General features: G+C 37.6%; 1 protein-coding gene across 1 annotated transcript in view; it reads left to right on the top strand.

Moving 5' to 3' along the window:
* Positions 1 to 19,290, top strand: part of ANO3 (anoctamin 3) — a 229,858-nt gene that overhangs the window by 46,944 nt on the left and 163,624 nt on the right. Inside the window, exon 4 of the mRNA XM_072619308.1 lies at positions 15,153 to 15,311. Coding sequence (XP_072475409.1) covers positions 15,153 to 15,311 — 159 coding nt within the window. The remainder of the gene's footprint in view (positions 1 to 15,152; positions 15,312 to 19,290) is intronic.

Raw genomic sequence — 19,290 nt, 5'->3', positions numbered from 1 at the left:
GGTCTGGAAATATCAATGATGGTCTGTGTCACATTCTTCTTTCCAGGGCTTTTGGGTACAGGTTGATGGACTGTCTCCACTGAAATCTAGGGATAGAGTAATGATTAAGGCAGTAGTAGAGTTTTGACTCTACGGGCACATGCTACCTCTTGGCTCCCCCTCAGAAAAAAAAGTGGGCCAGTGATGTGAAAAGAATGGGGGAAACAGATGGACAGCCTAATAACTCCCTGGTATCAGGAAAGTCTTTCAATACTTGGGATAAATCTCATCAGGAGGTTCTATGCAGAATATATAATATTACAGTTCACAGGCAATAATAAGGTTTGAGTGAATGAAGAATCTGGATGAGAATCGCATAGAATTAGAAGTGAGGGATTAACTGTTATCTACAAAAGTAGAGTACCTATGATGATGAGAATGCAGATTCATTAAAATGGTACATATAAATATTGACTGATTGCTAATCAAAATAATAAAAGAAAAAACTGCTTTGAGGCAACTTTTGATGGTATAAAGTTTGCAAATTACTTTACAAATATTATTTCATTTCATCTTAGTGACACCCTACAAAATAGGAGCTATGCTTCCCTTGATTTTACAGATGAGGAAACTAAGGCAGCAGCAGTTACGTGACTTGTCAAGGGTAGCACAACTAGTACGTGTCTCCTAGTTGTCCACAGTACAAGTACGAGTAAGTATCTGACGCTGGGTTTAAACTTGTATATTTGCAATCAGAGGACATAGGTTCAAATCTTGTATGTTACTTATAATCTATGCAACCTTAGTCAAGGTCTCTTCCTCAGTTTCCTCATCTTTTAAGTGAGACAGGGTTTTGGAATAAAGAGATAACAAGGTACTCTCCAATTCTAAATCTAGGCTCCTTTGATCCAATTTTCATAAGTCTTGATTCAAACTGAAAAGTGATAATATTGGTGCTGAGGTATTAGTTACATGTGTGAGTCCATGAGCAATGGAAGTCTAACCTACAAAACGCACTACTTCAAATATGTAGATATTTTAATATTCTTTTTTTTAATTAGATGTTTTTTTTCCTCTCAAGGAATTTACAGTCTAGATGGAACCACTTGCACAAGTTCAAACCCAGCTTCAGATACTTACTCGTACTTGTACTGTGGATAACTAGTACACACTTAACTGCTGCCTGCTTTAGTTTCCTCATCTGTAAAATCACGGATAGCATAGCACCTATTTTGTAGCCACTGAGGTCAAATGAGGTAATATTTGTAAGGCAATCTGTAAACTTTAAGGATAAATGCTAGCTGTCATGATAAAAGATGTGAGATTTGAAAGACTGAGTACTTTCAATTGCTAAGAAGGAGAAGGAAGGAAGGACATGCTAGGCATTTGAGCAGCTACGTAGTCCAGTGGATAGATTACTGACCTTGGGGTTAAGAAAATGAGTTCAAATCAAACCAGATACTTATTAAATGTGTGACCCCTGGCCACTTAAACTCTTTCATCCTTGATTTCCTCGTGTCTAAAATGGAGTCTTAATAGAACCTTCATCACAGGTGCTTGTCAAACCGATGTCAAGTGCTATATTATCCTATTATTAGATAGAGGCAGCCTCATAAGGAAAGACATGGAAGGAGATAAACACATTGTATGTACGGATACCGCAGAGCACATCCACTTGATCTCCTCAGACTTAGAGGAAAAGGTTGAACAGGTGAGATGAGTTCTTGTGAAACCAATAGGGCATGTGGTTCATATAAGGTCATCCAAGCACATGAGATTTTTATCCATGGCAGAATAAGGCAATTGAAATCCAAGTATTGTTTTATGAAGTGCAATTTTTCTTTGCTTGACAGAGGAAGGAGAAATAAGAATTCATCTTGGGTAAAATTATAGACCTAGAGAAGGTTAGGGCTTAAAGGTATAGAGAATAGTTTTTCCATACTCCTTATCTGACAGGGAGCTATACTATATTTTTTTTCAAAAATCTGAGAAATATGTTAGAAGATAAAATATAAAATATGAACAGATCCTACTAACCAACTCAAAAGGAATTCAGTTGTCCCTGAGGATAGGGATCGAACTTTTTGCCTTCGTTTGTATCCCTGAAACTTAGCATGGTGCCTGCCACATAGTAGGCACTTAACAAAGACTTGTTGATTTGACTTGTTTTACCTGTTACAGATTGCTTGAGGGATTTAAATTGGAGAGACTCATTTACACGTTATAGTTATTTATTCCTAATAAGCAATAGTGGTTTGCAGTCTAGTGGTGATAATAGAATAAAGAATATAGACACCTGATACAGAGATTGCAGAGGATGAAACCTTTCTTTGCAAATGAATTTTAACATAAAATCCTCTTCATAGTATTAAGGTTTTTTAAAAAAATTCTGTTGTTGATTTTCTTAAATTTAAAATCATTTTTATTTATGTGCTTGAACTGGAACTGGGATTGATAGAGAAGCTGCCTACTGAAGAAACTTCCTCTGTAAATAGAGATAAGTAACTGGGCTACAGACTGAGTGACTTGACCAAGGTCACACAACCAGTATATTTCAAAGGTAGAATGTCAATTCAGATCTTGATTGTAGGGCCATTTCTCTTTCCATTACATAATGGGAAGTCTCATTATAGTCTTCTATTTCTCTCTCTATTTTTGAAGTTTGTGGTATATCTAATTGAAGTAACATTTGTCAGATATTGTCAGAAGGGACTGATGACTAATTTTCCTCTACAACATCCCCGATGAGTGATCTTCTGGGCGCTATTTGAACACCTACGATGATGAGACACTCTCTCAAGACAATCCATTTCTCTTTTTGGAGAGTTCCATTTGTTATGAAGATTGATCTTAATTATGCAACCAGCTTTGACAATAGTAGACATTAAAAATATTCATTGAAAGAATGGAAGACTGAAAAGATAATCAGTTCAACAAACATGATTTAAATGATTTTCTTAAAGGATCTAGAGATCCAAAGACAAAAACAGATAGTGTCCTCAAGATTCAGGAGGCTGAGGGGAAGATGGTATTAGTTGAAGTAAACTTTCATCACTAATTTTCCTCATTTCCCCTCCCATGACATACCATGTATGTAATAGCCTCCTCTATCATGAGTCAACTGAATGATGACTTTGATCTTAAAAACATACCCACCATCAAAAGTGCCAATTCAGAACCACCGAGAGGGAGAATGCATCAACCTGAACATACTCTGGACTACAGAGGTGTCAGGTGCCATGAACCCAGTAAAATTCCCAATTGAACCAAATTAAAAATGAAATTGGGCAAGGTTTAAGAGTAAATAAAAATACAATGTAGCTTATGCCAATGTAGGGTTTTCTCAATCAATATGCTCCTCATAAGATCTGTTTCTATTTGAGTTTTCCATCACTGCCCTGGAGAACTGTTTTTAAAACATATGAGCTTTCGCTGCTGTTTTTCTAAATGTTTTTTTGTTTCAGAGAAATTCTCAGTATTTATTTCCACATTACTTTTTTTCAAGATGGCTAGACATACACAAGATAAGAGAAAAGCACCTTTTGCCCTGATTTCCAAGGCTATCTATGATTTTGGGTCCCCTCATCTCAGTGAGAAGTGTGGGGGTATGGTAAGGAGGAATTCAAAGGTGACGATCCCATGGAGTTTATCATCTAGTCTGGGGAGGTACCACACTTATTTGTAACTATAATAGAAAGCAGAACATGATAAATCTTAGTTATAGGCCTGTATGATCCCAGGAGAATAATTTAATCTCCTTGGGAGTCATTGTAAGATGAGGGGATTGAACCAGAACACTTCCAAGATCCTTCCATTTCTATATGGCCAAAGGATGATCAACGATGATCAAGGAAGCCTAACCTAGCCCATCAATGCCTCATCTCTGGATGCACCCCATCTGACTCAATGGCGATCCACTGGAAAAGAGTAGACACCATACTATGAGTTGGGTCTCTTCTACATGCCATGAATGAAGCTTCATAGTGAAATTAATATAACTACATCAGCTGCCACACTGTAATGACTGGCCTAGTGGTACACAAATCCACTTTCTTTCTCTGTACCTCAGTTTCTCTCTCTGCAAAATGATGCCCTTGAAATAGATTTTCTCTTAGCTTCTTTCCAGCTATGTCAGCACTTAGCACATAGTAGGTATTTTATAAATTCTAGTCCACTGAGTAGGAACCTAATACTTCACTAAATTATACCCTGGTAACCCAAAGGAGAGATTGTTCTTCACTAAAAAGCCAACTTGCTCTTCCTGAGAATTTTTCCCACATCAGGGATAATGGGAGTCACCTAAAAATGAGACTTTTTGTTACTAGAAAGCTTTTCTTTTTTCTCAGGCATGATGTGACATAACTTCCTTTATAGCATCATGGAACTGTGGCAAGGACATAGCCTTTTCCTTCTTTTCCCTTTCCCACCCCACCCCTACCTAAGCAATGTTGTTATACAACAAATTTTCCCATCCCAGGAGATGACCATTTTTTTTTTTTTGCTTCAAGGGATGCCTGCGGAGAGTCCCTTTCTCAGTGTCATAAGTCTGGAGACCAGCAGCCTGTTGAACAATAAAAACCAATTTTCTGCAAGTGCAAAGTATATAGCCCAGGGTACTTTGGGCAAATTGGAATTAGTGCATTTTATCATAAAGATCAGGGATAGAAATGCACGTTAGTATTCTCAACCAAGGCAATGTCTGTGTGAAATAATTCAATATTCCTTTTTTAAAATTGAAGAAGTGTTTATCAAGCACCTATTGTGTATGCACTGGGTACCATTACTGTGAACAAACATGAAACAGAACTTCACCTCAAGGAACTTGTGCTAGTTTGGAGAAACAGCACATACTCAGCTAAATAAATACAAAATGCCTTTTAAAAATACAACTGAGAATCCTGGAAATCCTAAAGGACCTCTTATAGAAAAAGACATGAAATAATGCATTTAGGTGGTACAGTGGATAGAGCAGTGAGCTGGGAATCAGGAAGACTCATCTTCCTGAGTTCAAATCCGGTCTCAGATATTTACTAGCTGTATGACCTTGGGTGGTCACTTAACCCTCTTTGTCTTAGTTCCCCATCTGTAAAATGAGTTGGAGAAGGAAATGGCAAACCACTCCATTATCTTTGCCAAGAAATCCCCAAATGAAGAGTTGGACATGACTGAAATGGCAACAACAGGTTATGTGGTTTGTCTTTCATTCTTGAAGAAGACCATGACATCAGGGAGATAATGACATGACTTACAATAGATTTTGATTTGAGTGAAGGGAAGGCTATGCAGTCACCAGCCTTACTTTCTCCTCCAGAGGCATCTGACTCAGCAGCAACAAATACTATAAAAGAACTAGGAATCCTATGAGGGGGAGGTAAGGAAGGAAATCATCCTGGGAAAGAAAAAGAGCAAATGCAAAATTGTGGAGGGGGAAATGAAATGTTATCAACAGTTATCCTTTCCACATCATGACTTTGACCATCACAGTTTCACCATATTGCAGGTCAGCACAAAAGTTAAATGGGAATTTGGGGGGAGTTTCACAGAAGCTGCAGACAAAATTTGAAGATCAACTGTCAACACAGAGCCTGTGACGAAGTACTTAAACCAATTTTTACAATAATAAACTGTAAATACCCTATGAAAGGAAAAGAAAAAGAAAAAAATCAGACCTCTATGCTAGAGACTTTTCTCTCATTCTTTTACTATTTTATGGATGCCATATAACAGAGGGCCTGTTCATCTTTTATCCCTCCTTTCTGCCACCTGACCTGTTGACCTCTTGCCAGATATATACCTGCTATTTTTGAGATCATTTGCTACAGCTTACCGTAATAGTGCCCACCATCTGTTTTTTCATTGCTCTTTGGATATACACAAATGGGACTCCTGTGATATTTTACCTTGGCACAGGCTTTTAGCCCATTTCTACAAAGTACTTCTTAACTCTACCTTCTAGAACTCAGCCCTCCTTTAAATCTCAGCTCATGTGCCACCTCCAACATGAGACTTGTCCTAATCCCACCATCTACCAATGCCTCCCCTGCTTAGAAAAAAAAAAAACACCTTATATTTACCTTGCATATATCCAGTATGTATTTATGTGTAGCTCTATTTGAATATAAGCATCTTTAGGGCAGGTTGTTGACTTATGTCTCCCTCTTAAATACAACCTGGAGGTTCAGATTATCTACATATATATATATTAATTAATAAGCTCACGTATTTAATTTATCTACTTTTAGATTGCCTTCCCACATAATTTAATATTGGTGAGGATAGGGCTATCTCTATATAAGCATATCTTCATTAAAATATCTCCTTCATTAGAATTTAGGCTCTCTGATCACAGAGACTGTTTGATCCTTTTCCGTAGCACAGTGCCTGGCACATATTAACTGGTTGATTAGCAATTGGTTAAATGTTTATGATTTTTAATGGTACATAGTTACAGAATCTCCAACAGGAGACTGTGTAGAAATGTTGGGCATGGGAGACAGGGAACACCTCGAAGACTTTGGAAAGTCTGCAGTTACCCAAATGTGATGTGTGAAGATCCATCGAGTGACCAATGTGTCTAGTATGGTGCATCTAGTGTCAAAGGATTATAGAGTTGGATGAGATCCCCAACTGATTTAGATTAAGTTAAACAAGATCTTTATCTGTTATACTGCTGCCTCACCTTAGACCATGCCTGGGTGGTGGGGGGGAGGCGGGGTTAGGAAGGGGAAGTAACTGAGATTGAATCATTTTGCTTTGGTTTGGCATTTTCATTTCCTTTTGCACAGGAGAATAGAGAGAATGATATTCACCAGTCTCCTGAGGTTACTTGTTATTATCTTTTATGTGGGTTCATTTCCAGACCATTAAAGACAGGAAGCGAGAGTCGAGCTTGTGCCTCTTGGCTTTACATATTCCCTATTCGTCTCTGTTAGTTGCTAATTTGTCTATTATTTCTTCATAGAAAGTTGCATCTGTTAATGATATAATATGTTCCTTCTCATTTGGCTCTGCTTCAGCTTCCCAGAGCCCAAGTTAAATATCATTTTTTCAATCATTTTACAGAGTGAATGATTTGTATAATAGAGAGCTATACACAGTAGGTGGGTAAATGTTTGTTGAGTTTGACACTGATTCATATGCAAGTGAATCACTAGAGGGTGTGAGTTGATTGGAGCCTTGCTTCTTAGACTTGCTCTTCGTCCAAATTTGGCTTTCAGCCACTGCTCTTTGTCATAACTCTCCCAGATAAAATGCATAAAATGCCTCCTTCCCTACCAACCCTGACATCGGCTTTTATCTCCACTATAATTGCTTTCTCTTGGATACAGTAGGCAATATGGGAGAGTGGAGACAGCACTGGGCTTGGAGTCAGGAGGACCTCATTTCATATCCTACCTCAGATACTGAATGGGTAACCCTGGGAAATCTCTTCCCCTGTATCTCAGTTTCCTCATTGGTAAAATGAAGGGGTTGAACTCAGGGACCTCCAGATTCCTCTCCAGCTCCAAATCTGTGATGTTGGGATGAATGAATTTTGTTTTGTGACTCCATTTGGGGTTTTCTTGGCAAAGACACTGGAGTGGTTTGCCTTTTTTTGTATCCAGCTCATTTTGCAAATGAAGAAACTGAGGCAAAGAGGGTTAAGTGACTTGCCCAGTGTCACACAGCTAGTGAGTGTCTGAGGCCAGATTTGAATTCAAGAAAATGACTCTTCCTGACTCAAGACCTGGCGCTTTGTCTACTGTACCATATTAGGTGCACAATGATAATGGATCTGTTCACTAAATTCCCCAAAATAGTTTATTTTTTCTCTGCATGTGTATGTATGGCCTATATAAATCACTTGTTCCTATAGCCTATAGCTTATTGATTCAATGGAAGTAGATAGAAAGCAAGACTTTGGATCAGAAAGTCCTGACTTAGAATCTTAACTCAGAAATTTAATAGATATGTAACATTAGGCACTCTAATGAAACCTGGGCCCGGTGTCAGGAAGATTTATTTTTCTGACTTCAAATCTAGCCTCAGACACACTTATGTGTGACCCTGCACAAGTCACTTAAACTTATTTGCCTCAGTTTCATCGTCTGTAAAATGAATTGGAGAAGGAAATGGCAAAGCTCTCCAGAATCTCTGTCGAGAAAACCCCATTTGGGGTCATGAAGAGTTGGACACAGCCACAAAGGGACTAAACAAAGCATTTGACCTTTCTAAACTTCAATTTCCTGTGTGAAATGGAGATAATAAAACACTTCTCTCACAGAATTATGAGGACCAAATTAGATAGTGTATGTATACCATTTTGCATAGTACCTTTAGGTACTATATAAATGTGAAACATTATTTTTGTTATAATCAATTCATTCTCAGGCATAGGGTTTAGCTGAATCACTCATATATATATATATGTGTGTGTGTGTATGTGTGTGTGTGTGTGTGTGTGTGTGTGTGTGTGTGTGTATATATGATAGATTATGGACTACTGAACAGGTAGATTAAAAAAACTGTTGTTGTTATAGAATAAAAGTACAGGATGTTGCAACAATCTTGGTACTGTCATAAACTTTAATAGCTTCAAACTACGTCAAGGCTTGGGACACCCTACATTAGGGTGTAAGCTTCTCCTTCATGACCTCTCCAAAGGGAGCTTAGGAACAATGCTAACAATAGACAGGATAGAAGAGATGGCATGCATTGTATCGTGTCCCCAGATGGGTTGGGTGCTATATATTGAAAGTATTTTGTTCCATGAACCTTACAGATAATGCACATTTGCTAAGGTGACCTATTTTTAAATGTTCGTAATTGTTGAAGGATCAATGTTAACTTTTTCTCATTGTGGGCAACAGTCTGGTCTGTGGTAATGACCCATTTGCAGTAGAGTTTATTCACTTAATTTTCCATAATATTTCTTTGTCATTGTTGTTTTGTATTTATTATTATTATTATATTGAAACCTGATTGTGATCATTTAATCAAATAATAAACTCTGATAAGGGGTCTGCTAGAATAAATGGCTCTGATTCATCAGAACATAGTGATTTGACTAGTGATAGGAAAGACTTCAGTGAGATGATGTGGGACCCAAGACTCACTGTTCCCTTGACAATATCGAATAATAGGTTTTCCAATAGAGGATATAAAACCTAGCTCCTTCCCTGAAGGAAAGAAACATTATTTAGGATCATTTTAATTGGTACATTTCATTGCCAGGGTTATATAAACCATTGGAAATTGCCAAATGCCTATTTATTCTGGAAATGTTTGAGCTTGGAGATTTATAAAGAGAGTTTTGTCTAAATTATGTGAGCAAATATACCTAATATCCTTAAACATGGTGCTATGTTTTTAAAACATCCAAAAATGTTAATTCCCCAAAATGGATTTACAGTCAAGTAAGTGTTGTGCAGTGGAAAGGGTGGTAGATTCAAGGTTCGTGTTCTGACACTTGCTATGTGCCCCTGAGCAAGGCCCATCAACTCTCTGAGCTATAGTATTCTTATCTGTAAAAAGCAGATAATAATAGCACCTACATTTCAAAGCTTTTGTGAGATTGAATTTGGATTGCATGTAAAGCATTTCTCAAAGACCATACAAATGTCAGCTATTTTATGAATTTTGCAATGCACTATTCTATTTCTATGCCTCAAAACATCTGTGATTCTACTGAGGGAGATCAAAATCCTGCCGGTATCTTAGTAAATGGTCTAAATGAGTTTTGGGGGAAGGAAGGAAGGAAGGAAGGAAGGAAGGAAGGAAGGAAGGAAGGAAGGAAGGAAGGAAGGAAGGAAGGAAGGAAGGAAGGAAGGAAGGAAGGAAGGAAGGAAGGAAGGGAGGGAGAGAGGGAGGGAGAAAAGGAGAAAGGAAAGGAAGAAAGGTAAGAAGAAAGAAGGGAGGGAGAGAGAAAGGGATAAGAAAGGAAGGGGGGAGGAGGGAAGGAGAAAGAAGAACAGATAGAGAGAGGAAGGAAGGAGGGATGAATGAATGGAAGAATGAATGGAAGGATGAACAGAAAGATGGAAGCATGGAGGAATGGATCATCTCTTTAGCTTCTTCTGGCGAGCCTCTATAAGGAAACTGTAATTCAGGAGAAAAAACTCAGGGTTTAGAGTGAAAGCACCAGGGTACATATTTGAAGTCTGCCTTTTGCCATCTGCATGACCTTGGGCAAGTGATTTCACTTATCTGCACCTCAGTTTCCTCATTTATGAAAAAGTTGGTTAAACTAGATGGTCCCTAAGGTCCTTTCAAGCTCTAAGACTGATCCTATGATTTATACTAGTTTAAGCAGATCCTTAGAAAATTGACATAAAGTCTTTCACCAAGTCATACTTGCATTTTTTTCAAATTTGGTAGCATCTGGACTGTTGCAGTCTTTGATGGGGCCTCCACTTTATGATGTGACATTGACAAAGTACATTAAGTAGAAGATATTTTTACAAGTTACTTAAAAATGGATCTATTTCCTAACTTTGTACAATAGCTTGGTATTTCATGGTTATATAGGACTAAAAAATGGAAAGGACCTCAGAGGTTATCTGGTCCAACCATCCCTCTACCCATTTTACAGATGAGGCACCTGAGACCAGAAATGTTAAGTGACATGCCAAAGATGACATGGTTTCAAAGAGATAGGATAGGAACTTGAACTTGGGTCCTCTGACCCCAAGCTCAGCGTTCTTTTCAACTTTACTTCTTTGCTATCCCTATTGCTTAGCACAATGCCTGGCACATAGTAGATACTTAATAGATGTTGATTGATTAAAGACTGTCTCATCCTGTGTCCTCACGGGACAGATATGAAAGCTCAAAACCAGTCAGAGGAAGTCCCTTGCCTGTTACTCCATGAATTAGTGACATGGTTTGGGTTAAAACTCAGGTACTCTTTAACTGTGAGTCCAGATCTTTCCACTATACCTCACTCCCCAAAGGGGTTCTACAAAAGTGTGATATATTGCTAAGAGTCTTTGACTCCAAGTGAGGACAGTGTGGTTCAGTTTGCTAGAGACTGCTTAAGTTCATGATATTAGATTGTTACATTTTCAGTGTGAGAATTTACACTTCAGAATTCAGAAAATGCTAACATTCAGGGCTTAATATATTGTTTTGTCAATTATCAATAGTTAAAATGATGGAGAACATATTAATACTGCAGATTAAACTTGAATGTGTATAGTTCTTTTCATAGAGTTGTTAGTTAATCATTTACAAGCTCATCACTTTGTTGGTCAAATTCTTAGTTCAGTCACTAATAATAAGGCCCTGATCAAGCTGTTTAACCTGAGCCTCAATGATCCAAAGTGCCAATTGAGGATGATGGTAATTTCCTCTTGCTACCTCACAGTGTTATTGTGAGGATTGAATCATTTGATCTAAGTGATTTTAAGTATGAATGTTAATTTTAAAGCTGGCAATGATGAAGGAAAGCATACTTAAGTAGATATATCAGTCTCTGTATCTCCTTCACCAGAAATGATTTAACTATCAATCAGTCAATGAGAATTTAAGTATTTGCCAAGAAAACCCCAAACGGGATCATGAAGAGTCAGACATGATTGAAAAAAGACTGAGTAACAATACATATGTCAAGTGTTGTGCAGCATAGCATAGCGAGCCCAGGAAGACCTGGGGACACCTCTTAGCTCTGATACACGCTGGCTGTATGACCCTGGGTTAGTCTCCTGGCCTTTCAGTAATCTAGACAATTCTTTAAAACACTAAATTGCAAAGCAGTTGCTAACCTGCACTGGGAGGAGGTTCTTCCACACCAGAGACTTCTTTTTTTCATGAAATCACAGGTCTAAGTCCTCTTTCTATTTCCTTTATTCAGCAAGCCATTCAGCAACATATATTTATATATGTATGTGTGTATGTATGTATATGTGTATGTATATATACATATATATCATATATCAACATATATTCATTTATATATCAAATCCATTTTATAGAATCCTTTTATTACATCATATATATCATATATATGCCACTTACTGTCAAATCTCTAAGACAAGAGAAAAAATCTTCCCCTCCCAATGAACTAATTTTTTTTAAGAACAAAATGCTTGTGACAGGCCAGAATCTTGCCTAATTCTAGAGGACATCCTGAATCCCCGTCTTTGGTGAAGAATCACTCCTCTGAATGGTTGATGAATTATGTCCTTGTTAATTAATTGGATTTTGCTCCACAGCCATTTTCAATGTATGACAAGCTATAAGAAAGTGTTTCCTATTTGTCTGAAATGTCACAAAGCCTTCAGTGGATTTAGATTGAGATTCTAAATGTCTCAGAACTGAGCTCATTGTTTAGAGTATGGTGCAATGGAGAGCAAACCTGGAATTCCCTTATTCCTTCGTTAGCCTTAACAGCTCTTGTGAGAAGCCACAGAAAACAATTCTGGGGCATGAAAGAGCCATTAAAGTATTATCTGTCCCACCTGCCCACACTGAAAAACAGGACTTCTTACTCTGCAAGCACCTGCATCCTGCCTGTCCTTCCCATGCTATTTGACAGCATGGTTTTTCTCTTACTCTTACTCTTCCCTGAGTGTTAGGTGGCCTAATGAAGCACCCCCACCATCCTCGTAGTCACCCAAGGTTACAAAAGTGCTAGGTAAATCACTTGACCTTTGTCATCTTCAGTTTCCCCCAATAACAAATAAATAGTGATAATAATACCTACTTCAGGAAGTTGTCACAATCAAATGAAAGACAGACAGACAGACAGACAGACAGACAGACAGACAGGTAGATAGATAGATAGATAGATAGATAGATAGATAGATAGATAGATAGATAGATAGATAGATAGATAGATAGATAGATAGATAGATAGATAGATAGATAATGTGTGTATAGTAGAACCTCAGTTTATGAGTAACCTGGTTTACATATGCTTCACTGGATGAGGAAAAATTTTTTGCAAAATTTATCTTGCATGATGAACAAAAATTCCAATGTGAATATCCAAATTTTGTTGAAAAACATCAAATAAGCCTGTGGTGATGAGAGCCATGAATATTTTTTTAACAATAATGCAATGTCACATTTCTGTGACATTCTGAAAAAAATGTCAAAAACAAGTGTCATTAGATTCCTAGTCAGAAGTGAACGTAAAAAAGAAAACAATCAGTAAGTCAAAACATGAAAGTGATTCTAAAAAAAGCAAAAAATAAGCAATTGCAACAGTGTTAGTCTTACTGTAAGTGAAAGTAGCATAAGAGAGAACAATCCCGACACTGAAATCTCATAGAAGGAGATTCTCTTTCCAAGCAATAACCCTTCTTCCTCCTCCTCCTCCTTCTCATCTCCCTTATGGTAGTCATGACTCTTCTCAAAGGTAAAGTGTAGGTTAAATTATTTTATTTTCAGTTTATATTGTGTACTAATCATTGCTATTGTATTTTAGGTGAATTAGGGATAGAAAGCTTACTTAAAATGATGAATAATTATTTTCTATGAATATTTTGGGGGATGTGGTACCAATCATCTGATTTTACATTATTTCCTATAGGAAAATTTACTTTGCAATACAAACAAATTGCATGATGAACAGAATCTCAGAATGAATTAAATTCATAAACCAAGGTCCTACTTTATATGCATATTCGCACATTTGGGAAGAGAGAGCAAATGAAATTATACACATGCATTGGTAGATAGGACATCTTCATGGAATAGTAAGAGTAATGATAAAATATGGCACTTGAAGTTTTAGAAAACACTTCTGGATTTGGGGCAAGAGAACCTAAATTCTAATTCTGATACTACATTTGCGTCCTTGGATAAATCACTCAAGCACCCTGAGACTGTTTCCTCATCTAGAAATTGAAGGAGGTGGAGTAGATGTCGTCCAAGGGTCCCTGTGATTCCATTTATCACTGTGCTCACTATTGATAACTTTTCAAGTGTCTTCTAACTCAGGGATTTTTAATCATTTCTGTGTCATGGGTGTCCTTTAACAGTTTGATGAAGTCTGAGGATGCCTTTTCTAAGCAATATTTTTAAATGAATGAGACAAAATATGAGAAATACAAAGGAAACCAGTTATTATGAACTGGTTGTCCAGTTCATAATAAGGTAATGTAATGCAATGTAAAGTTATCCCTTTACAAACAAAAACAAATTCATCAGCAGACCTCAGGATGAGAACCTCTCAAGGTGGACATAGAAGAAAAACTATCCCCTTGGATCCTCACAACCACCCCGGGAAGTCACTGCTGTTATTATCATTATTTTGCAGCTGAGGAAGCTGAGGCAAACAGGCATTAAGTGGCTTACCCAAAGTCATATAGCAGGTAAATGTCTGAGACCAGATTTGAACTGATCTTCTTGATTCCAGTTCCACTGTACCACTTAATTCCCTCTGATACTGTTCTAAGCCCAAGCCACAGATAGGAAAATAGTCTATTTTCCTGGTAATATGAATAATTTATTATATAAATATGTATTATTGTGCTAGAGTTTAGAGGATATATGACTAGTAAATATAGCCCCTTTAATATATCTCACAATGAATTTAAGAAATAAGGCACACCCAGAACTAATAACAAACTGGTGGATAATAGAACATAGGTTCCTTCAAGGCAGAGACTGCTTTGTTTTTATCCTTATATACTCAATGTGAGTCACAGTGCTTCGCACATACCAAGTGATTAATAAATACTTATCATTTAACTGTTAACTCAGTAAAATTTACTCGGAAACAAACTAATACCTTTTCACAGTACATAGGAAGAAAGTTTCTCATTCCCTACTAAATAAGTGGTTCTCAAAGTGCCATCTTGATTTCTTAAATTTCTATTCACATTGCACATGAACCTGACACATTGTAAATCTTTAGAAAACACTGTACTATTATCATTGTGACACGTGAACCTGACACATTGTAAATCTTTAGAAAACACTGTACTATTATCATTGTGATGATCAAATGAGATAATCTATGTCAGGTACCAGATAACTCTTAAAAGATTATAAAGCCATCAGCTACCTGTATCCTCATGTGATAGTTGTGCTCAGTAAGAATCTTGAATCTGGTCACTGGAAGACAGCTTTGGCAATCAGGACTTGTGACAAAAGAGAAAAAGCTGAAACCCCTCAAGAGTGGCTTGGATGTTTATGTTGAACTATATTGGTCACTATCCTGTCTTTTTGGGTTCCTGTCTTTGCAGAAGGAGAAGAAAGTTGCAGCAACATCGAGTCTCTTTTTCAAAGATGGAAAAAAGCGTATCGATTACATCTTGGTGTACAAAAAATCCAGTCTTCAGGTAGAGAAAAGGAGCACATTTGAAAGGAACCTCAGAGAAGAAGGCTTGATGCTAGAAAGAGAGGTATGAATCTTGACTGCATTCATTCCCTGGTGAAAACATGCATGCTAAGAAATATGCTCAACTCATAAATAAATTCTTCTTGCACACTATTTTAATAATTGAGATTTTTTTGAAGTCTTATCAATGACTTCTGTTTTTATATCTCTGTGATTCTAGATTCTATTTCTGGAATTAATCCCTTCCTTAGAAGAAAGAAAAATAGCTCAACCAACATTACCAATAACTGTGATTGTTTCTGATAATATGTGCAACAATGTGCCTAGAGAAGTTCCCTAACTCTCTGCCAAAAGGAGGGGGTTTTATTTCATTTTCTTTTCTCTGAACTAAGCGTTCCTCTTTCCCTCACTCAAGAGTTCAACCTCCTTTCAGCGTTCTTTTCATTTACACTATTGGAGGCATTGTGGATGTTGTTCCTACACACTGCTTATTGAACTCTGCATCAGTTCATATGCATCTTCCTGCTTCTCTGAACTCTTCATGTTCATCATTTCTTATGGCATAGTAGTCAATTAATCTGCTAAGCATGTATTAACTCTTTACTGTGTTCCAGGCATTACTATGTATCATAATAAAAAGACAGAAATGAAAATCTCTCTGACACTATGGAATTTATGTTTCATTAAGGAAAACAAGATAGGTACATGAATAGATGAACGAATGGAGCAAGCACTTATTAAACACTTATTTATGTGCTACATACTGTGTGAAGGCCTGGGATTACAATAAAGAAGATAGTCCCTCTTCTCAAGGATCTTACATTCCAAGAGGGGAAGACAAAACGGAACAGGGAACTAGGAACAAAAAGTAGAAGTAAAGCAGCTGGCAGGGATATGCAATAGACTGGAAAGAGAACAAGAACCCTAATTCCAAAAGAGAAGACTGGAAAGGGAGTTCCTCAAATTATGTAAATGCCATCTAGGCGCCTAACTACCAATTAGCAATTAGGTCTCAAGATGGAGTTAGTCTTCCCATTATATAATTTATTTGTTTTCAGTTTTCAACATTCACTTCCACAAGATTTTGAATTCCAAATTTTCTCCCCATCTCTCCCCTCTCCCCACCCCAGGATAGTATGCACCCCAACCATGCCTTCCCCCAATCTGCCCTCTCTTCTATAAACCCCCCCTTCTCTCATCTTCCTCCCCTCTATTTTCCTGTAGGACAAGATAGATTTCCATACCCTATTGCATGTATATCTTGTTTCCCAGCTGCATGCAAAAACAAATTTTGACATTCATTTTTAAAGCTTTGAGTTCAACATTCTCTCCCTTCCTCCCTCCCTAGCCACCCTCATTGAGAAAACAAGGGATGGAGTTATTCTTAGTGGGGACAAGTCATAAAGAAGTAGACGCAAAATAAATATAAGATAAATTTAAGTTGGAGAAGGTACCAGCAACTGATGGGTCAGAAAAAGCTCCAGGTAGATAGTCAAGCTGAGAGCCCTAATCAGCACTTTTGAATGGTGGTGCTGAAGAGTCCCTTGGACAGAAAAGAGATCAAATCAGTCAGTGCCTAGGGAAATTAATTCAGGCTATTCACTGGAAGGTCAAATACTGAGAAAATGGAACATATTGGAAAAGACCCAGATGTTGGTAAAGACTGGAAGGAAAAGGAAAAGGGGACAGCAGACAATGAGATGGGTAGATGATGTCTTGGAAACAATAAAGATGAACTTGGATCGACTTTGAGAGATAGTGGAAGGAAGAAGGGACTGGCATGCTGTGATCCATGGAGTCATCAGACATGACTGAGTGACTGCACAACAAAAACAAAGAAAGTCAAACTTGACTTCTGAGAAAAAAAAAAAGGGTTTTCAAGGTAATGAGGTAAGAAGGGAGAATGTTTTAGGAAAGGGAGATGGTTGGTGCAAAGAGGAGGCAGAAGTTACATGAATCACTGTCTATTTGGCTATTTCCAGATCCAAGGTCATAAAGAATTGGATAACTTTAATGCTTCTGTTAGCTTGAGGATGTTTTTGTAAAATGATAACACATATTTACCTAGTCCTCTAGTTAGGGAAAGCATTCAGATATCTGGAATAGAGAAGTATTACATTTAGACTTCACATTTGGGCCTTTGGTAGTAATATTGCCTGTAAAGATGGCATAGTTGAAAGAGTCAACCTGAAGTCAGGGTGACTTGAGTCTTCATCCTACCTCTGACACATGCTCACTGTTTAACAATGAGCTAGACAGTCTCCCATAAGCTGTAGGCAACTAAAAGCATGCATTGCAGAGAAAGTGTTGACTTGTATTAGTAGAAGGACTTTCCTCACCTAGAAGTGTTCTCTACTTTGTTGTGGTTCATTGATTTCAGTTGTGTCTGACTGTTTAGAAGTGGTTTGCCATTTCCTTTTCCAGCTCATTTTACAGATGAGGAAACTGAGGCAAACAGAGTTAAGTGACACCTAGGGTCATCCAGCTAGTAAATGTCTAAGTACAAATCTGAACTCAAGAAGATGAGTGTTCCTGACTCTAGGCCTGTCCACTGAACCACCCAGCTGCCCCTTCTCTATACTAGGAGATACATAGATGGTAGATGGATGGATATATATATGTAAATATGTATGTATCATATAATATGTATACCAGCAGAGTATACGTAGGATATGTACTTTTATATATGGGTACGTGTATATATGTACTATATATAATATATATTCTGTATACTGTGCTGGTATGCAGTGTGTATGTGTGTGTGTGTATGTGTGTGCATGTGTATAAATGTAGCACTAGTATACATATGCTATGTATACTAGCATAGTATACTAGCAGTATATGCTATTATATATCTGTATATATATATATGTGTGTATATATATATATAGTGTATGTGTGTGTGTATTTAAATAATAGAATTATTCTCTAGTGGTATACCATTGAAATTCAGAGCTGGCAAACATCAGCGAGGTGAAGGAGGGACTTGGCAATAGTCATAGGGCAAGTGGAATTTGGTATGCCTTCCACTATTTTAACAGCTGTAATTATTCCTCACAATCTGCACACATGTTTTATTGATGATGAATCAGTTAGCATTCATTCAATAATTAATCTCTTCTCATCCCTGTGCTCCTGAGCTCAAGAAGACTGCAGTCGATCTGAAAAGAAAAGATGCTCAAACATTCAATTCAACTGAGAGCACGTATGAAGCACTTGTTATGTGCCATGTTTTGAACTAGGGGTATTTGCTAGCTCTTTGTTACACACAACAATCCATCACCTTTCTATATTTTCTAGTCTCTCTCTCTCTCTCTCTCTCTCTCTCTCTCTCTCTCTCTCTCTCTCTCTCTCTCTCTCTCTCTCTCTCTCTCTCTCTCTCTCTCTCTCTCTCTCTCTCTCTCCTCTCTCTCTCTCTCTCTCTCTCTCTCTTTCTCTCTCTCTCTCTCTCTCTCTCTCTCAATTGTTAAATATTATTTGGTTGATACACCATATGTACTTATTATTTACATGGCTTATGTCAACCTCCCTCTCCCTCCTTTGTCTTCATATCTCCCAATTCTGCCTTTGTGCCTTGCTCATAGTTGGACCCTAATGGCTGTTATTTTTTTCCTGCTTAAATTAAATTGAACCTATGCCAACTAGTACCCAAACACTTGATAATTCATCAGGTTGGCCAAGACATAGAATAATCTTACAGAATTTTAAAGCAAGAAGGGACTTTGAAGCAAGCATCTAACCTGGTCCCCTCATCTGTAGGTGAATAAACTGAGTCCTAGAGTGATTTTCCCAGCCTCACTTAGTGAATAGCTCCTTAGTGAATATCCAGGATTAGAGTCCTGCCATCTTTCCAGAGCAAGATTTTTGTCACTATCTCTCACCTTTAGAGCAGTAACTCTAGGCTTACAGTGTGATCAGTGTGAGTCGCCAAGCTTTTAGGGGCTTCTGGCTTAGCATCTGTGAAACATAAAGCCTCTACCTCTTGGGAATGTTGGGTGGAATAATTTAATCAAGATGTGAAGGGTGAAGGCAGTGGGCGTCCT

The sequence above is a fragment of the Notamacropus eugenii genome, chromosome 6 (assembly GCF_028372415.1).
Source record: "Notamacropus eugenii isolate mMacEug1 chromosome 6, mMacEug1.pri_v2, whole genome shotgun sequence".
Taxonomy (NCBI): domain Eukaryota; kingdom Metazoa; phylum Chordata; class Mammalia; order Diprotodontia; family Macropodidae; genus Notamacropus; species Notamacropus eugenii.
This window is presented reverse-complemented; position numbering and strand designations above follow the sequence as displayed.